At 46.2% G+C, this 20,869-nt stretch overlaps 1 protein-coding gene across 1 annotated transcript; it reads right to left on the bottom strand.

Moving 5' to 3' along the window:
- Positions 1-16,571: 16,571 nt before the first annotated feature.
- Positions 16,572-20,263, bottom strand: LOC141040998 (uncharacterized). The gene is made up of 3 exons (XM_073507108.1): positions 20,104-20,263; positions 19,260-19,930; positions 16,572-16,730 (listed from the first exon to the last, which is right to left on the bottom strand). Exons 1-3 carry the CDS (start codon positions 20,261-20,263, stop codon positions 16,572-16,574), a joined length of 990 nt encoding a protein of 329 aa, XP_073363209.1.
- Between the last annotated feature and the right edge of the window lie 606 nt (positions 20,264-20,869).

Raw genomic sequence — 20,869 nt, 5'->3', positions numbered from 1 at the left:
GATGGTTAACCGAACGCACACGGTTTGAATTCTACAAACGTTTGAGATATTAAAGTGGCAGCTATTTTTTCAAAATGCCTTTGTTGGCTGTCATTATTCGAGTGCGCCTTCTCTCAAAATGGACACGGAAAATGCCACAGCATGTCGGGTGCCATTCCATGATAGCATGCCAAGTTTCATGAATTTATGACGAGTTTTGGATTTACTAGAATTTAAAAACCAGGCATCTCAATGTTTTGTCGGCAATCAACGGTGCCCTGATGTTTGAAATTCATTCCCATTTCTTGCATTGGACCTAAGCATGCACCCGAGGACACATACTTGATTTTTCAACCAATTTATATGCACTAGAGCATGTGCATGTAGTTCAAATTTGAATTATGCACATAAATGCGTTGAAAACTCAACTAATGCATAAAAATGTCCAAACGAACCCCGAAAAATCCCAAAAATTGACACAACACTCCTGTTGTTCTATCTTGACACGAGAATTTTTTTGAAAGCAATAAGAGGCAATGGATATCGTTTCGTCCCCAAAGGTGGGACGTTCCCTACCGAAACCATCATGCTTGTTGTGAGAAGCTCTGGTTTGTGAGAAGCATATACTTGAACCTGCCCCGAATGGGACAATTTTTTACCATGGCATGTTTATGCCGCTCCATGGTAGCACGCCGAGTTTCATGAATTTCAGACGAGTTTTGGATTTACAAGAATTGAAAAACCAAGCATCTCAATGTTTTCCGGCAATCAACGATGCCCCGGTGTTTAAAATTCATTCCCATTTCTTGCATGGGACCTAAGCATGCACCCAAGGACACAGATTTGATTTTTCAACCAATTTATATGCACTAGAGCATGTGCATGTAGTTCAAATTTGAATTATGCACATAAATGCATTGAACTCAGTTAATGCATAAATATGTCCAAACGAACCCCAAAAAATCCCAAAAATTGATACAACACTCCTGTTGTTCTATGTTGACATGAGAAAAAAATGAAAGCAATAAGAGGCAATGGATATCATTTCGTCCCCAAAGGTGGGACGTTCCCTATCCAAACCATCATGCTTGTTGTGAGAAGCTCTGGTTTGTGAGAAGCTTATACCCGAACCTTCCCCAAATGGGACAATTTTTTTACCACGGCATGTTGGTGCCGCTCCATGATAGCATGCCAAGTTTCATGAATTTCTCACGAGTTTTGTATTTACTACAATTTAAGAACCTGGCATCTCAATGCTTATCCAGCAATCAACAGTGCCCTGGTGTTTGAATTTCATTCCCATCTCTTGCATGGGACCTAGAAATTCAGCCAAGGACACACATGTGATTTTTCAACCAACTTTGGTGCATTGGAGCATGTGCCTGTAGTTCAAATTTGAATTATGCACATAAAATGCCTAGAAAACCTAGTTAATGTATACAAAAGGCCAAACGAACCCCGAAAAATTCCAAGATTAAACACAACACTCCTGTTGTTCTATGTTGACACTAGAATTTTTTTGAAAGCAATAAGAGGCAACGGACATCGTCCCGTCCCCAAAGGTGGTACGTTCCCTATCGAAACCATCATGCTTGTTGTGAGAAGCTCTAGTTTGTGAGAAGCTTATACACAAACCTGCCCCAAATGGGACAAAATTTTCACCACGTCATGTTGATGCCGCTCCATGATAGCATGCCAAGTTTCATGAATTTCAGACGAGTTTTGGATTTACTAGAATTTAAAAAACAGGTATCTCAACGTTTTGCCAGCAATCAAGAGTGCCCTGGTGTTTGAAATTCATTCTCATCTCTTGCATGGGACCTAGAAATTCACCCAAGGACACACATGTGATTTTTCAACCAACTTTGGTGCATTGGAGCATGTGCATGTAGTTTAATTTTGAATTGTGCACGTGAAATGGCTACAAAACCAGTTTAAAATATAAAATGTCCAAACGAACCCTGAATAATTCTAATTCTTTTACGACACACATATAGTTGCATGTTCACTGCAGATAAAAGGTCTACCAATTCAAACAGCGTCCATTGCCGCTGTGACCCCATTTTGCAGTTCAAATCAAGTAGATCCCATACAGTTTATTATCACCATCCGTGTGACATGCAGCACAAAATATCTTGGAGCACCGTCGGTGTATAGTATGCCTATGGCTTACGCGAGAAGGTGCGTCGGCTATAGTCCACAGTCGGCATGTCAAGCACACTAGCTCACTCCCTAAAAACTCCCGCCTCTGCATCCCTCACAATCTCGAAAATATCTACCGCCTAGAAGGTTTTAATGTTTGATAGCACACGATTAGTATGTGCGGACCGTGTGCGATGTCTGTTAGTCCCGCTCTGTTTCAGTCCCTTGATTCAAATTTTCAGTAGCCCCAGCATTTTACTCCCGCATCTGCATCCCTCGCAATCTCAAAAATATCTGCTCGCCCTTGATCCAAATTTTCAGTAGCCCCGCCTTGTTACTCCCGCCTAGTAAAATTTTCAGTTGCCGCAGTATTTCCTCAAACACAACCTTGCCTCCCCCCTACACACACACCCCCAAACCTCCGATCACATAGACACACACAACCCTCGAAACCATTGGTAGGTCGCCGCCATCGCCGGCGCCTCCATCCTCAACCTCTGCTTGTGTGCCGGGGAGCTCGAGGAGCCAATGGCCAAAAAGAGGTTTATCGCGGCCTTTTCGCACGACGCCGACGAGGTGCCCGCTGAGGTGTCCCCGTCATCCTCAGCGGGACCGATCCACCGTCACCGGTCCCCTAATTTGCCCGCCGCCGCACCCCTACGTCGGTTCGAGGACTTCCCTGTCCTCCCTCAGACTCGGCAGCCGACGAAGTCCTACCTCGGGGTCCGGCAGCGGCGGTGGGGGATGTGGGTCGCCGAGATTACAGACCGAGAGACCCACACCCGCCGGTGGCTTGGTAGCTTCCGATCGGCCGAGCTCGTGGCAATGGAGTACGACCGCTGGCAGGTCCGCTACCACGGCGCGCCGGCTAGGCTCAATTTCCCCTTCGGCACACGTCCGGTCGACCTCGTTCCGCCGGAGCCAGGGGTGGTGAGCTCGGCTATGGCGCGGGAGGACCGCGAGGCATGGGAGCACCTCGGGGCCGAGGCCGCCGATGAGGCCTACATGCAAGAGCTCCGCCGGCAGCGCCTAGAGCTCGTGGAGGCGGAGCGGGCGATCTTTGCCGGCGTGGAGGGTGGCGAGGTTATCGCGCTCTCCTCCGATGACGAGGTCAAAGGCGACGAGGACGGCGGCGCGGAGGATGGCGAGGTTATCGCGCTCTCCTCTGATGACGAGGTCAAAGGCGGCGGCGACGGCGGCACGGAGGGCATCGAGGTGGGCCCCGAGGACGAGGGGATCGACGTCGACGAGTGGAGGAGTGCCTTCCCCAACGACCCCGACGATGGTACTGGCCCGGACACGGCTCGCGGCACACCGTACATGACGAGGAAGGATTGGCTTGACCTCTACTTCGACCAAAAGTAGTTTAGCTTAGTTTAAATTTATGTTTTATGTTCGGTTATGCAAAACTATCTATGTTTATGTTTGAAAGCATGCTACTTTCGGTTGAACCTGCTTTGAACTTGATCAAATTGAAATTTACAACCTTAAGTTTAGGGGATCGACTAGAAAAGGCCAATATTTGCTGGAGAATATATATATATATATATATCCACTAAGGGTTTTAGTCCTTTAACTTTTTAAGGGTCGCCTAGAGATGTCCTTATGACTTGCTTATTTCAGTTCTTCACAATGTGATGCTCTATCTGTGCAGTTCAATTTCATCAATAACAGTTTCAACAATACCACTATGAATTATGATATTTGGTTGTTGTTAAGGATATTGCAGTTAACAAGCCTTTGCCTTTTTAATTGTTGTTTAGAAACATGCATTGTACTGAATGACTAAATATGCAATCCCAGGCTACATAGCAACAAGGAAGAGTGTTACCTTAATGTTCTGATGATGTCTAGATATACATGTAATAAAATCTTATATAATGGGATGGATGGAGTGTTGTACTACATCATTTTTCAATTGTTGTTTAGCTTCTAATATTAACTTGGTGCTTTTAGGTACATATATCATTGCCAAAGATCCATACTTCTACCCTTTCTGCGTATGGGGCAATGAGATATTCATGAACCAGCATCAAGTGAGGAAACTGATAAAGATTGTTATTAAAATGGGTCAAAAGATGTCAATCGAACTATTTTTTTACACTTTATGCAAGACAACAGTGAACTGCAAGATGGTAAGAAAGAACCCTGTAAAAACCAATGGCTCCTCCAACCTGTCCTCCCACCTCTCTCCCAGCCTCCACCTGCTCCACTCACAATCATGGCGATCTCTAATCTGATTCAAGATGGAAGGACTTCTGCATTGGGATTTTGCCCCTGGCCTAGCCCTTGCAGATTAGGTGAGAAGAAAGTTTGGTTCCACGGTGCATTTCTCCCCCTCCCGAGACCCCAAGGAGTTCTTCCTTGTGGTCACGTTTTCCTCGGCCTCCTTCCCACTCAATGAAGAATCTGTGGGTATTGCTCTCCAATGTTGTATTGGGGGTTTTAGGGTGGGTTTCAAGGTGTTTAAGCTTAACCCTCGAGCTTTTCGCTTCTCGGTTGCGAACAACAAGGTGGGACATTTCATTTACGGCCTTAAGGACCGCATTTGGACGGATTTCATTTGCCATTTTCATCTATACAATGGCCGTTTCAATCATGTTCCTTCGTCTACTTTGAGTTGGCGTGCGGATGAAGTTTGATCGGAGATTTCTGCTAGACATCCAGTGGTGATTAAATCTGATTTGGGGTTCCTGAAATCTGGGTCCTCGGTGGCAGCCTCCTCCATGATTGAGCTAAGCAAATTTTCTTTAAGGCCTATTGATCATATGGTTTTCTCCAACAAACATGCTCATGAGGCTTCGTCATCATCCTGCCCGAAGAATAGTCAGGGAATTCAAATTCAATTTGTCTCTTTTTTGGCAAAGGACAAAATACCTCCTGTCATGGCAGAATCATCTCCATTATCCTTAATGGAGAAATATAACCGACAAGCGCAATTGGAGGATGCAACTGATTCAGTATCTCTCCGTTTGGGCAGCCTTAATTGCCCCATTAATAGGCCCTATCCTCTCGCGCCACAATGTTTTCTAAAATCGGCCTTCAAATATGCCCCAGCCCATTCTCAATGGCCGCCTTGCTTGGCGGCCCATTATAAGGTGGATTGGGCCCAGGCTGGATATCCTGAGGAAGAGATTGGAACGCTTGCCAAAAATTGGGTGGTTCTATGTTCACGTTGCCTACAATGGGGGCACCAGAAGATTCATTGCCCAACTCGGGTCATTTGTATTAATTGCTCTTCTGCTGATCACAAGGCAAGAAATTGCCCGGCCCGGATTCCTCTAACGCATCTTGGACCAAATAAGGTAGCTGACCCGCCCATTATCAATCAGTCCAACCTTCCTTCGGCTGCTGTACTAAACTAAAAAAACCCAAGAGAACTTCTGCCATTCGATGTGTGGATTGTGGGCATTATGGACACGTGGTACAATCCTGTAGAAATAAGCGGTGGCTAGAGCGTTGGAAATGGATCCCTAAAAATCCCCGGAATTCCTAAAACACCCCGCACGCTTCCGCTTCTGCTCGGTTTCCTCAAGCGTCACCGCCCCAAGCCTGCCATACGCCACCTCTGTCACACCCGTCGCCTCAGACGCTCTCCTCTGCTCCACCACCATGGCGAACTACCCCCTTAATCCGGTGTCGTTCCTGCCACCGGGATTTGCCGTCGAGTATGGGCCGGCCGATCGTGTCGTCCGTAGTGGGATGGTGGTTGGCCCCATTCCGCCACTAAACCACGACTACCTGGCCATTGCGGAGACCAGTGAGTACGTGCCTCTGCATCGTCGGGCTGCTATTCGTCAGGCTATCCAGGGCTTGCTCCATGAGGCCCAGCTCTTCACCACTTAAGTAAGTGACCACCCCTTTGGAATCGGAATCTTTGGGTTTGTAGACTCCTTCATCCGTGATACTGCTGTGGCCATGCCATTAAAGCTTGAGGACGAAGATCTGTTAATTACTTTCGTCCTCCACCATGAAGCACTCAATCGTCGTACCACCACATTTGGGCCTGAGATCTGGTTGATGTATTTTGGATTTCCGTACGATTACCAAACAGACTATTACATCAACAAGTCCCTTGGTGGTTTTGGTGCTCTTGTCTCCTGGTACAATCCTCGCCAAGACCGTCGCTTCATGCTGATTAAGGCAAGAGTTCTGAGCGTGCGTCTTGTGCCCAAAAGTTTTGTTGTCTAGCAGCTTGGTGGCGCGAGAGACTGCTGGACTGTCCAGATTATGATCCTCAGGAGAAATGATTGGAATGGGCTCCTTCCTGAGGTGCCGTCGGCCGGTGAGGAACCACCGCCGCCTGACGGGAACCCACATCCTCAGTTCGGGCCTAACCTCACAGCGGAGCAATTATACCAGCAACAGGGGCACAACTGGTTCGTTCAGAACACGGCACCCCCAATGGTGCACCCGATGGGCCTGCAGCTTAGCAAAATCACGATCATGTGGGGTGGGGAGAATGGCCAGCGCCTCCTAGACCACCATTGCCCCAACTGCCACCCTTTCTCATGAACTTTCAGGCATGGCTCGCGGCTCAGGGGCTGCAAGTGCATGATGGTCTTGTGCCTGAAAATAATGTCTCAGATAATGCGCTGCAAGCTTGGCATGATTCGATCACGAGCTCTGAAGACTCTGACTCTGTTCACTCTCTTGATATGATTGTGATCAACGCACCTGACGCACCTGCTGTTCACGATCATGAGGATATGCTCACAGTTTCTGTTGAAGTTCACAGCCAGGGCCTGTGTTTTGGTCTGTCTGCCCAAGGTGATATGCTCACGTCTCTCCTACTGACCAACCCAGTCCCGCGCCAACAGCTTAATACAGCTCTGTTCTCGGCTCTGCGCCCGCTAGTGGCTGCATTTGGTCCCTGGAGCTCGGGTCTTGGTTTTCGACAGGAGGCTGTTCAGGTGGAGGTGCAAGTGTCCCTTTCTGGTGGAATTATTCAGTTTTCTCAGGTTCAAATCACGGCCTCTACTGATCAGGCAAGTCTGTTTGCTGCACACACTCCTCTGCCAGTAACTCTGATGCCTGCGGCTACTCCGTTGCTCCTTGCTACTGAGCCATCTGCACAGCTGGAGGAGATCACCAACTCTAATGACATGCCCCTGGAATGTTGAACTCCCTGCTCAGTTGGAGAATGATGTGCCTGAACCCACTTTGACTTCTCTGTCACTGCCTGCTGAGGTTTCCCTGTCGCTGCCTGATGAGGGTTCGAGCTCTCTGCCCACCACTACACAAGCTATGGAACAGCGCAAAGGTAAGATGCTTGCTCCGATAGACACTGCCAACATGCGTCGAAGCAACAGAACCAACAAGTATGATGGATTCCGGGTCACTCAGGCTTCTGACGTGCGCCCTGTCAAGTCCAAGGTCAAGCCTCGAGTTATCCTTCTGCTGTGGAGATCTCTGAAGCCGCCAATCTTAATGCACCTGTACCTGTTGCCTTAAGTGTTGATGATGCAGCTCTGGCATTGCCCCCTCCAACACCCATTACCACCCTGCAGGCCATTGGTACTAATCTCTGTGCCGTGTCTGCTGAAGAGCTCACCACTTCGGCTCTGTCTGCAGAGTAGGTGGGTCTCTTTTATTGTTTCTGTAGATCGCTGAACTTTATTCCCTCAATGCTTTTGCGCAATTGGAATGTACTTTGCTGGAATGTGCGCGGTCTTAATGCGCCTGAGAAACACTTAGTGCTTGGTAATGCGATCCGGACTAGTGGATGCGATGTCATTTGCTTACAGGAGTCTAAGATGCCCTCTTTTGATGCTGCTACCTTAAAATATTTATGTCCCCGATATTTTGATCAATTTGCATTTATTCCCTCGCATGGCGCTTCCGGTGGCATCATTATGATTTGGAATAGTAGCATTTTCACGGGCATTGTCTTCTTGACGGAGTGCTTTGCGTTAGGTGTAGAGTTTACATCCACACAGTCTAACCATTGTTGGAAGCTTGTCAATGTTTATGGCCCTTGTCAAGGTGAACCTCGGATACTTTCACAACCTGGCTCTTTGATTTACATATCCCTTCTTCCGAAGATTGGCTTATTCTTGGCGACTTTAATTACATTCGTTCGCCTGATAATCGTAACAAACCGGGTGGTAGTGTTCAAGATATGTTCACCTTTAATGATTTCAACCGTGAACAAAACCTTACTGAATTGCCAATCAAAGGCAGAGCGTACACGTGGTCAAATATGCAACAACAACCACTACTTGAACAGCTCGATTGGTTTTTCACCACGCTCAACTAGACTGCCTCGTTCCCAAATACAATGGTGAATCCATTAGGGAAGCCTGTCTCTGACCATACTCCTTGCTCTGTGATCATTCAAACAACAATCCCAAAAAGTAAGCTTTTCAGGTTTGAATCATATTGGATTGCTCATCCTGGTTTTATGGAGGTGGTGGAACAGGCTTGGAACAAACCCATTAAACACACTAGACGCTCCCACTCTGCGGTGCGAATTGGGCAAAAACTCAAGGCTGTGAGGTATGCACTCAAGCACTGGAGCAAGAAAATCTCCCGCCTAACCGTTGCCATTGAAAATACTAACAAGGCCCTTCTGGAAATTGATAACATTGAAGATCGCCGGCCTCTCAGTACCCAGAGTGAAATTTTCGCTCCATTCTCAAAAAACACCTCTTAAGGTTGCTTCAGTACCAGAAAGATTACTGGAGGAAACGATGCACCATTAGATGGATTCAGTTTGGTGATGAGAACTCTAAGTTTTTTCAGGCTGTAGCCATAGAACGCTACAGAAGGAACTGCATTAGCTCCCTTAAAACTGCCGATGGTGGGGTTGTTGAGGATCATGCTGGGAAAGAATCCATAATCTTTGAGGCTTTTAAGGCTCGGATGGGACAAGCTAACCCCTTGCCCATGAGATTTAATTTAGACAATCTGCTCAGAGAGGATGTGCCCTTTGCCAACCTGGTGGCTCCGTTCACACATAAAGAGATTGATGAAGTGGTGGCGACTATGCCACCTGACCGTGCCCCTGGCCCTGACGGTTTCAATGGTGCTTTCTTGAAAGCGTGTTGGCCCATCCACAAAGAAGATTTCTATCTCCTATGCAAAGAATTCCACAAGGGTGGCCTAAACTTGGAGAGCATCAATGCAGGCTATATCACGCTGATCCCAAAGACCAACTCGCCTGACAATCTCAATGACTTCCGGCCCATCACTTTACTAAACTGTTACCTAAAGATGATCACTAAAATTCTGGCCAACCGCCTTCAAAACATTATTCTTCAAGTGGTGCATAAAAATCAATATGGCTTTATTCGTGGAAGATCCATTCATGACTGTTTGGCCTGGGCGTTCGAATACATACACCAATGTCAAGATTTCAAGAAAGAAATCGTCCTCCTGAAACTAGACTTTGCCAAAGCCTTCGATACCATCGAACATTCTGCAATGCTCCTTATCATGAAGAAAATGGGTTTTCCACCCAAATGGCTCGCTTGGATGGAAAGTATCTTCTCTTACGACAAGTCTTCGGTGCTTTTGAATGGGGTACCTAGTCGACAATTTCAGTGCAAATGTGGAGTACGCCAAGGAGATCCTATGTCTCCCCTCATTTTTGTCATTGCGGCCGATCTCTTGCAAACTGCCATTAATGAAGCACTCGATCAAGGCCTAATCAGACACCCTATCCCGCCCAAAGGCGATGCAAAGTATCCGGTAATCCAGTATGCGGACGACACTATCATTGTGTTGCCGGCGTGTCATCTCCAAGCTGCCAAGATAAAACAAATTCTTGAAGACTACACCACCTCCATTGGCCTCAAGATCAATTTTCATAAATCCACGCTCGTGCCTATCAACACGCCGGCTGACACTTGCAATGCTCTGGCCAATCTTTTTGGTTGCACCCAAGCCAACATGCCATTTACTTACCTGGGTTTGCCCTTAGGCACCACGCGACCTTCAGTTCTTGACATGACACCATTTGTGTGCAAAGCTGAAAGAAAGATCACAGCTGCTATGTCCCTCATGTCACATGCCGGAAGGTTGGCTCTGCTCAACTCGCTCATTACTTCGCTCGCTATCTATCCGATGGGCACCCTGCGTTTGCCACCGAAAATCCTTGCTCAGTTGGACAAAATACGCAGACAATGTCCATGGAACAAAAGAACTGCGGATTGCGACAAACATAACTCACTAGCTGCCTGGCCCATGGTCTGTCGACCTAAATCTAGTGGTGGCCTCGGGATTCTTGATCTGAAGGTTCAAAATGACGCCCTGCTTCTCAAATTCCTTCGTAAGTTTTTCAACAAAATGGACATTCCTTGGGTGCAACTGGTTTGGGAAACATACTATGTTGACTCAATCCCCCATGCAACCGATATATGCGGATCCTTCTGGTGGCGCGAGCTTGTTCACCTAATGCCAACATATCGCGTTATCACTCACGTTCAAATCAAACAGGGTATGTCTGCGCTTTTTTGGAAAGACAACTGGAATAATGCTATATACGCTGATAAGTACCCCAAAGCTTTCTCTTACGTCCATGATGAAGATTTGTCGGTCCGAGACTTCTTAACGGCCACCACCCTGCATGAAACCTTTCAGCTGCCGCTCTCCATGCAAGCTCATGATGAGCTCAAGCTATTGCAGCTCGACGTTGCGGCCGTGACTTTTGATGAGCAGAACGATGTTTGGTCATATTGTTGGGGGTCAACTGTGTTCAAGACTGCCACGTACTATCACTTCTTCTTCCGAGATGTAGTCGCACACATGGCTTTCTGTTGGCTTTGGCACACCAAGTGTACCCCAAAAATCAAGGTCTTCGGTTGGTTCCTGCTGTCAGATCGCCTAAACACTCGGAACATGCTAAAAAGGAGGCATTACAACATTGGTTCCAACCTTGATTGCCTGCTCTGCGGTCTCCATGTTGAAGAAATAGTGGAACATCTTTTCTTCCACTGCACTTTTAGCAAGGCTTGTTGGCGGCGATTAAACATCACCTGGGCTACGGATGGGAATAGGCTGGATCTTGTGGAACAACTGAAGACACGGCATCCTCGCAAAATGATCATGGAAATCTTCCTGGTTGCTGCTTCGAGCCTATGGAAGGAGCGCAACAATCACTACTTTAGACAATTCGTGCCTTCCATGACCTCTTGGTGGGATCGGTTCAAGTGTGACTTTGGCAACATTCAATACAGGTTACCGGAGCATAAGAGATAGGTTGTGTCTTCCATCTTACAAAACCTGCTTCAGGACTCTTAGTGGTTGTACTTTGTTAGCCTCTAAGCACTACCCACCTCTGTAATTACCACCCATGTAACAGTTCTATTCTTTTATTTAATATATATGCAGTAGGGATCTTTCCTACTGTCTTCACCCTCAAAAAAGTAAGAACCCTGTAGCCTTCTTTTTACTGCCTGTAATGAGTTGTGTTAGATGACAATATCTGAATATTTTTTCTTTTGAAGTGGATCCTAAAGCAGTTTACTCAAGATTACCTCTCAAACTACATGATTGGCGGTCGGCCATCAAAAGGGGTTGGACTAGAGTCCTGCATGCCTTCTGCATCCAGGAGAGCACAATAGGGCCATTCCGCTTCATCTTGTTCAGCATCTGGAATGTCTGTCGCCTCTTTCTTTACCATCTGTAATAGTACAACTATAGAACCCTAGTACATCATTCTTTATTTGGTGCTTATGTAATTCTTAAACATATGTACCTGTGAATCGAATAATGCATTGGTTGTTTGAACCTGATGGATATGAATAAAGCTATAGCCTACTTTCAAGTTTAAATTAGGTAAAATTTTAAATAGCATCAATTAAATTAGGGCGAAATTACGTTGTGCATGTCATCACGGCACACATGGTTGTAAAACACAAATGTTTGGGATATACACCATAATCCAAGACGGTTCACAAAGAGGAAATATGTGCAAGCATGCACACAGTTGTCGTTTGCAAAGCGTGTGTGATGTCAGAAACTATCACATATGGTGCGGGAAAACTAAATGTGTGTGACTATCTACCCATAGTACACGGTTTATAATCATGAACTGTTTGTGATGTGCCAGGCATCATAAAACTCCCGTGCCTAGAATCTGCCTGGAAAACTCCCGTGCCGGGAATCTGCCTGGTTTTAGGCAGAACCACAAAACTCTGACTGTGATGGCAATGCGAGCACAAACGAGTAGCAAGGATGAAGTGTTTGGGATATTCGAGATATCGGAAATGGTTATATAGGGACAACTGTATGCATCAAGGCTCCCTATCCCTGACGGTTTCTGGGTCGTGTGGGAAGGACCCCCCTATAGCCCACACTCACTTGGCGACGATTCCACATGTCGTCGCGGGAAGGGGTTAAAAACCGTTTGTTTAGGACTGACGCGCACCAGTGTACTCTATAAAGCCCACACCCCTTGGCAGAAACTGCAGTCAAACCCAACCCCTCCCTTCTCCTCCCCCTAGCCGCTAAACATAACCATAGAATCCCAGGGAGACATGGATCCTGGAGAGGTCATAGATGAAGAAGAAGAGGTTCCCAAGGGAGCCAGATGAAGAGAGGCAAGAAGAGCAACAACCCAATGGAGATGGAGAAGGTAACTGGCTGAGAGGATCCTTGCAGCACGCAACCGCAAGGACATGGAGAAGTTCCTGGATGCGTTCCCCCTTGCCTCGAACCCTAGTGATGATGATATCATCTAGTGGGCAAGGAGGAGGGAAAATTTCCATCCTTTTCAGGTCACTAGGCAGAGGTGTACTAGGATTATGTACCCATGAAGTTGTTGTTATGTTTCTGTGCTCTTAGATCTATCTTCCTATCCATGTCTATCTGATGAATCAATCTGTGTATGATGCAATGTATGAATGTGGTGTAATAATATTGTTGAATGATCTATCTATGTATGAATAAGTGAATCTTTTATCTATCTATGTATGAATGATTTGATTTGGTCAGGTGTGATCTGTTAAAAATGGTGGATTTAGGCAATTAGTGTTTTGTCGATGCCATGGCACGGTAAATGAGCCTACTTAGGCAATTAGGGTTTCGTCGATGCCTTGGCACCGTAAATGAGCCTACTTAGGCAATTAGTGTTTCGTCGATGTCGTGGAACCATAAATGAGCCTACTTAGGCAATTAGGGTTTCGTTGATGCTGTGGCACCTAAATGACCCTACTTAGGCAAGTAGGCTTTTGTCAATGTCGTGCACCCTAAATGACCCTGCTTAGGCAAGTAGGCTTTCGTCGATGCCGTGCACCCTAAATGACCCTACTTAGGCAATTAGTGTTTCGTTAATGTCGTGGCAAAGAAATGAGCCTACTTAGGCAATTAGTGTTTCATCGATGTCGTGGGACCGTAAATGAACCTACTTAGGCAATTAGTGTTTCATCGATCCCGTGGCACCCTAAATGACCCTACTTAGGCAAGTAGGCTTTCGTTGATGTCATGCACCCTAAATGACCCTACTTAGGCAATTAGTGTTTCATTCATGCAGTGGCAACGAAATGAGCCTACTTAGGCAATTACTATTTCGTCGATGTCATGGCACCGTAAATGAGCCTAGGCAAGTAGGCTTTCGTCGATGTCGTGCACCCTAAGTGACCCTACTTAGGCAAGTAAGCTTTCGTTGATGCCGTGTCACCCTAAATGACCCTACTTAGGCAAGTAGGCTTTCATCAATGCCGTGACACCCTAAATGACCACAAAAACAATCATCGTCCATAGTCATCATCTCGCAAGAATAATCATCATCATCATCTCACAAGAACAATCATCATCATCATCTAACAACAGTCATCATCATCATCTCAAAGATCTTAAGGTATCCAAATTCACACAGAACTTAAGGTAGACAAATTCACACATAACTTAATGTAGCCAAATTCACACTGAATTAAGGTAGCCAAATTCACACAAAACCTAAGGTAGCCAAATCCACTAACTGTTCCAAACATGAAACAGAGCACAATAAAGCATGCCAAACAAGCACAGTTCATGGCATGGCAAATAGAAGTTTTATAAGCATATTACAGTTTACTCAGTGGTTGCCACTGGCTGTAAAATACTCATCTCACTTGCTTGGGGCCCTCCTCTTCCTCTTTGAGCCAACCCAAAGTTGAGCTGATGTTGATGCTGCCCTTAAAGCATTGAAACGTCTTCCTAGTCTAACTGCCGACCTGGTGTTCTTGGCTGGAGATGATGCACTGGACCTGGTATTCTTGGCTGGTGCTGAAGATGTTCTCTTTCTCTTTCTTGATGTTGTTGTACACACTACAGTAGCAGTACCTGATGCTCTTGATGCGGTTTGGGTTGCCCTAGTTGGTGGTCTATATGCAGTTTGGGTTCCTCTTACTGGTGCCCTTGGAGTTTGGGTAGCAGTTTGTGTGGGCCCAACTGTTGTTCTTGCAGCAGTTTGGGTGGCCCTACTTCCTGCTCTTGCACTAGATTTGGGGGGCCCATTAGCAACCCTGGCAGGAACTGAAGCAGCATGGGCTCTGGATGATCCTGGAGCAGCACTAGGTGGTTTGGTTGGTGCAGAACTTGATGGGTATGATTCCCTGTTTTCCTACACATGAAACACAAGATGATATGGTACATGTGCTTCATACTAGATGCACAAGATGCTACAATATATTGGATGTAATTAGTTACCTGCTGCATGTTTTTCATTGTCTACAACTTGGTCTTAAGTGTATCACCACACATTGTCCACATGTGACCTAGCTTGCTACAGTTACTATAGGTTATTGTGCCCATCCTAGATGTATCCTTAGGAGCTGGCACTTCAAGCTGACCCTTTCTCCTAGTTGTCTGCTTCTTCCCTTTCCTCTCCCTAAATATTGGTGGTTCAATGTCTGGTGTGTTTGTGTTTGGCCAGAATTCTGGCCCAGAAACAGGGTAGATGATTTGCTGGTATGTAGCCTTGTACCCATTTCTTAAGTTCTTCTGCTCTAAAGCCAGCTGACTGAAAGTTGGTACATATGTATATAAGGAAATATCTTTGTGGGGACTGAGGAAACACTTCATTAATTGCCTTTAGAAGACCTTGTTGTCTGATTACATAAGCAACAAATAAGAAAAGTACAGCAGCATGTCTATGTGCATTTCATCAGATTTATGTAAGGCACAGAGAATACCTTCTGTCTGTCAGACATGATGGTCTAGTTCCCAAATTTGTTGCTAGTGCCAATGCACACTCTAAGCTGGTTAAGAAGCCAGGTCCAGCTGTCACCATCCTCTTTGTCAACTACCCCAAAAGCAGTTGGGAATATATTGTTGTTCCCATCTGTCCCTGTTGCTACCAATATCTAGTGACCTGTGGACTATTTGATGAAGCAACCATCTAGTCCTGCATAAACAGTGACATTTAAGGTCAAATGAAATAACTACGTCCAGTGGTTCAGTTTGAAGAAGGAGTACAGAACAGAAATTTACCTATGAAAGGCCTACAACCACTAAGGAATCCATCCTTCGACACTTGCAGATAGTAGAACATGTACTTGAACCTTAGTGTGGGTGTTGGGTTCAAAGGACCCTTAAAAGTGGTCACTATGCATCTGCTTCCAGGGTTTGTGTTAAGCACACAGTATAGGTAGTACCTCAACTTGAGATACTGCTCTCTATGATCACCTTGCACAACATCTCCATGAGTCTTGACCTACAGGCCAAACTCCTAGGAACATGCACCCCAAACTTCTTCTTTGTATGTTTCAGAATTGTCTCTACATCAGCCCTTATATTTGATATAACTGTGTCCTCCACAGCTTCTGCAAGCCACTGTGCAATGACCTTGGTACTCTCTCCACTAGCTCCACAAGTGTGGTCCAGGTGGCACTTATTGATTGTGAATGTATCTTCATGGGCTACTTTGGAGGCAGTCATGAAAAATTCGCAGCCATTTTTCTGTCTAGGCACCAAACAATAACCCTTGTTGGTTCATTCTTACGGTATTGAAAGTTTTTCAAAGTTCTAACATGATAATTTCTCAATGCCTTTCTGAACTAATACACATTGGTAAAGCAAAGGTCCTTGCACAACTCCTCATGTGCATCATGTAGTAGTGGGTCATACCATGTCCTCTATTTCTTCTTCTTCAATCTTCTCTTCCTTCCAGAAGGTAGTATAGGAAACACTCCATTTGAATCAGAAATGCCAAAATCTCTAGGGAAGCAAAATTCATGAGGTTCAGGTACAAAATCTTGAAACTTGGGGATCTCTGGCTCACTATGAGCCCTGGAAGTAGGACCTGGGTTTAATGGTGCTCTTCTAACAGGCTTAAGTTTCTCGTGCCTGCCCTTTGCCACAATTGTCTCCTCTCCACTGTCATCCTCTTTCTCCTCCTCCCAAAACTCTGAAACATCACTATCCCCTTCAAACGCTGGTCTATCTTGTGCAACATATGTTTCTTCTGCATTGACAAGATTTTCTTCACCTCTCTTCCAAGCCTTGTAAGACATCTTTATCCCTCTTTAATCACCCCTGTCAATCTCAAAGTCTGAGGATGATTTGTCAACATCATCATCTTGTACACCAGCAGTTCCATCCTCACCACCATCACCTCCATCCTCAGCAACATCATCTCCATCATCACCACCATGAGCTTCTGCCATGTCCAAGTTGCAGCTTTGCTATGTGTTGATAACTTCAAGAGGGTGAACAACTCCATCTTGTGAAAGACTCAACACAAAACCAGGGCTCCCAACTGGACTGCCTATTGGAACTTGTTCTTCGTAAGCATTGTGAGCCCTATTAAATTCAACATCTCTATCTTCATTTGCCTTAGCCACTATGATATTCAAAACAGTAAAATCAGAGTGGTCTATCATTTCTTCAACTGCCTCCTGATTGTCCAGAAGCAATAAACCATCATGTCCAACTCCCACTTCTTTTACGCAGTACATGTAGTCATCTGACCCATAGCCTTTAGTTTCAGTCAGTGCAATCAAGTTGAGGAAAGTGATGACTGAAATAGAGAATCTTCTTTCCATGTTATCTCTCCCCTAGAAATGCAGCCTCACCTCCCAAATTTCATCATCCAGCCTGCATTACATAATGTGTTAACTGAAAACACTTTGTAACTTGTACACAATTTATCAACATAACTGAAGAAGTGTCCACTGACTACAAAATTCAGTACAAAATTCAGTTATGCCCACTGACTACAAAATTCAGTACAAATCATCTTCTATGATTCCACCATGCTTTTTCTCAATCACTATTGCATCCAACAAAACCTACAGTGCAAAATCCAACTACTGCCTCCAACTAACTAATTTGAATCAGTTAAGCATACAACTAACTAAGTACATGTTCTATGATGAATCACTTCTGCATTAACCTAGGATTTGGTCAAACTTAACTAAAGATTGCCTCCACTGTGTACTAACCTAGCACTAATGAATTAAACAAGGGTTTGGGAGAGAAGACAATATACTTACTCAACCCCTCCAAATGTCGAGGCCCAACGGTTGGAGTTCGCCGGATCTGCGGACACAACACTAGCAACATTCCTGGCCGCTCTGTTGACAAGCGAGAACTACTAATTCTTCAGCGACGGTGATGCAGCCGGTGGCGTCGCCATAGGTGTACGCTGCGGTGCCGGCGGCTGTGTTGCGAAGCTGCCGCTGCCCAGCCAGTTATCCACTTATGAATATTCTCTGCCACCATCACCCGTTCCACCTCCTCCCGTAGAGTGGTCGGCATCGTATGGTTTCGCCGCCGCCACCATCGCCTAGGTCTACGCAGAGGGAGAGCGTGTGAGAGAGAGACGGGAAGGAAACAGAGAGAGCCAGCTCAGTCTGTTTGACCCTGGTTGGAATGGCGCGCCCTAACCGCCGTCAGCCTCTAGCCGACAGAACCCTGGCGGACGGGCCCTACCTATTATAACCGTGCTTAAAACCTAACCGTTTAGCGACTTGGGTTTTTTGGAATATGGAACCAAAAAAGTGGTAGTTTTTTGTTGACCTTTTTTTCTCGAATACGCATGGGTGTGATATCATATATTAAAGAAGAAGGGCAAAATAATGCCTCCACCAGAATTACAAGAAATATTTAAGACATATTACTCCTCACGACTATCCCACCTCGCTACCCGACTAAACAAGGGGTTTACATCTCCTTTTAGTAGGCCTGCCGACAACCACACTAAACCCTCTAGCCTTATACTACGAAGCAGCACCTCGCATGAACACCATCGAAGACAATGGCGTTCCTGTGCTTCCATAGTTCCCACATAATTAGCCCTAAGATGGTGCGCGGGTCCTTCATCCTCAGGTTGTTGGATCCTTGTTTACTGCTCAACCAATGTACAAGTGTGTCTTATTGTGACGGCACCCATTCCGGCCGACCCAGAGCCTCACAGATCACCGCCCACACCGTCCTAGCAAATATGCACGTGAGTAGTAAATGGTTGATCGTTTCCTCCACCTAGTCACAAAAGGGGCACGCATCCTGGTGCGGTAGTCCTCAACGTGCCAGGCAGTCGGACGTCCAGCATTTATCCCATAGAGCGAGCCAAGTGAAGAATTTGCATTGTGAGGGAGCCCGCGATTTCCATGTTAGATCCGCAGTAGGCACCACTTCTGTCCCCCAAAATTTGGTCACGTATGCCGAGTGAACCGAGAACTGTCCGTTGGCCTCCCAAGACCATGTAATTTCATCTGACATATTCTTCGTAGGCTCCCAAGTGATCCCTTTCTGCCATAACAAAAGGAGTTCCTGCAATGCTTCTGGTCCTAGGTTTGGACCAACATCCCAGGCCCATGATCCATCCTCTATGACCCAACCAACCATCCTGGAAGTTCTAACCCGTGGTGGGATCCTGCTGTAAATCAAAGGGGCAACCTCCTGGACCCTCTGCCCATGTAACCAACGGTCCTCCCAGAAGAGCGTCATAAGGCCGTTATGTGCTATGGTCCTTGTAGCAGCCTGGAAAAGGAGCACCGATCATTGGGCACTTTGATTTTGAACTCATTCCAACGCCTAGTAGTGTATGTCCTTTTGAGCCAGTGCCATCTAGACTACATGGCCATGTTCATCCAACGCAAGTTTGGCAATCCTAATCCACCTGCCCACTTTAGTGTGCATACCGTCTCCCATGCGATAGCACAGTTCACACAATTAGCTTATGTCCTTCTGCACCATAGGAAACCCCTTACATTCTTGTTCATAGCCGCAATCGTATTCATGGGAAGGTCCAAAGCCATCATCGCATGAATTGGTGTGGCGCATAGAATGGATTGCAACAAGGTTAACCTGACACTCTTCAGCATTAGTGCCGCTCTCCACTTCGGCAGCTTGTTGGCCATCTGATTCACGAAGTATTGAAGTTGCGCCACGGTCTGCTTCTGCAAGGATAATGGCAGCCCGAGGTACTTGATAGGAAATGATCCCAAAGGGCAGCCTAGTTGAGTGCATACCATGGTGATATCTTCTTTTGTACATCGAATCGGCAAGGCGGCTGACTTGTTCATGTTGATCCGTAGGCCTGACGCTTCCCCAAATAGCTCAAAAATGCACTGGCAGACTGCAAGGTCCATCAGAATAGGCTTTACAAACAATGCCACATTGTCTGCAAAGATGGGCAGTCTCTTCCTCATGCCCACCTGCGCCAAGGGCACAAGAACACCTCTGCTCGTGGCAAACTCAAACAATCTCTGTAGTGGCTCCATAGTAAGGATGAACAACATTCGCGAGATGGGGTCGCCTTGACGCAGCCCCTTGCAGTTGATAATCGTGTCGCCGGGCTCACATTGACCATGGCTTTGGCAGACAAAGTAGAAAGAATGCCACAAATCCATGATCTCCACCGCGGCCCAAAGCCCAAGTGCTGCAGAATCTCCAGAAGAAATGGCCACTTCACCGAGTCGAAAGCCTTTGATATATCGAGCTTGAGTAAGACCGAAGGGGTCCTTAGGGCATTAAGACAACGCACCATACTTTGAACCAACATGAAGTTATCGTGTAGCGATCTTCCCTTCACGAATGCACTCTGATGGTTACCTACAAGCCTAGGTAGGTCCACCACAAGCCTGCACGCAAGAACCTTCTCAAAGATCTTTATGGTCACGTGCACAAGATTAATGGGCCGGAAGTCCCCCACATCCAAGGCCCCTTCCTTCTTAGCCAGGAGGGTAACTAGAGATTTATTAATAGCCGCCATACCCCTCATGTCGTCGTTGTGGAATCAGCACATAACTGCCATGAAATCATCCTTTATGATACTCCAGCAAGTTGCATAGAACCTGCATGCGAATCCATCTGGTCCCGAAGCCTTATCCGGAGGCATGGCTTTGATCGCACTTTCCACTTCGTCCACTGTGAACAACTGCTCCAGATGTGAGAGGTTGAGGTTTGGCAAATCAAGTGCTGCCAAGTGGATTGTATGCTCTCTCGGAGTCAAGGTATCGAATGTCGCACCATAGTATGCGTCAACTGTCGATGCCACCTCATCTTGCCCCGAGTATAATTGGCCATTATGTCGTACTGCCCTAATGATGTTTTTCCTGTGCCTGTGACTCGCTTGATTGTGGAATAGTCTCGTGTTACCATCTCCTTCCTGCAACTGCAAGAGCCAATACTGCTGCCTCATGATTGCACGTTCTAGGGAGCACAACCCTAGCAGCTTCTTCTTCAAACACCTCCTCAAATCCCTTTCCATGTTGGAGAGTTCCCTCGACTCCATAGCAATATCAAGTTGCTTGATCACCTCCATAGCAATAGCAATCTGTAGTTTCACATTCCCAATCCAACGGTCACTCCACCCTTG

Source organism: Aegilops tauschii, chromosome 2 (assembly GCF_002575655.3).
Source record: "Aegilops tauschii subsp. strangulata cultivar AL8/78 chromosome 2, Aet v6.0, whole genome shotgun sequence".
Taxonomy (NCBI): Eukaryota; Viridiplantae; Streptophyta; class Magnoliopsida; order Poales; family Poaceae; genus Aegilops; species Aegilops tauschii.
The sequence above is the reverse complement of the archived record's forward strand: the minus strand, read 5'-3'. Positions and strand labels throughout refer to the sequence as shown.

What these genes read in the sequence shown, in the direction of transcription:
- LOC141040998 (XM_073507108.1), bottom strand. Translation starts at nt 20,263, where the DNA reads ATGGCGGCTATTAATAAATCTCTAGTTACCCTCCTGGCTAAGAAGGAA. An exon ending in GGACCTACCTAGGCTTGTAG is followed by an intron (nt 19,931 to 20,103) that starts GTAACCATCAGA and finishes GAGATTCTGCAG; the next exon opens with CACTTGGGCTTTGGGCCGCG. An exon ending in TTGCGGCTATGAACAAGAAT is followed by an intron (nt 16,731 to 19,259) that starts GTAAGGGGTTTC and finishes ATCAACACATAG; the next exon opens with CAAAGCTGCAACTTGGACAT.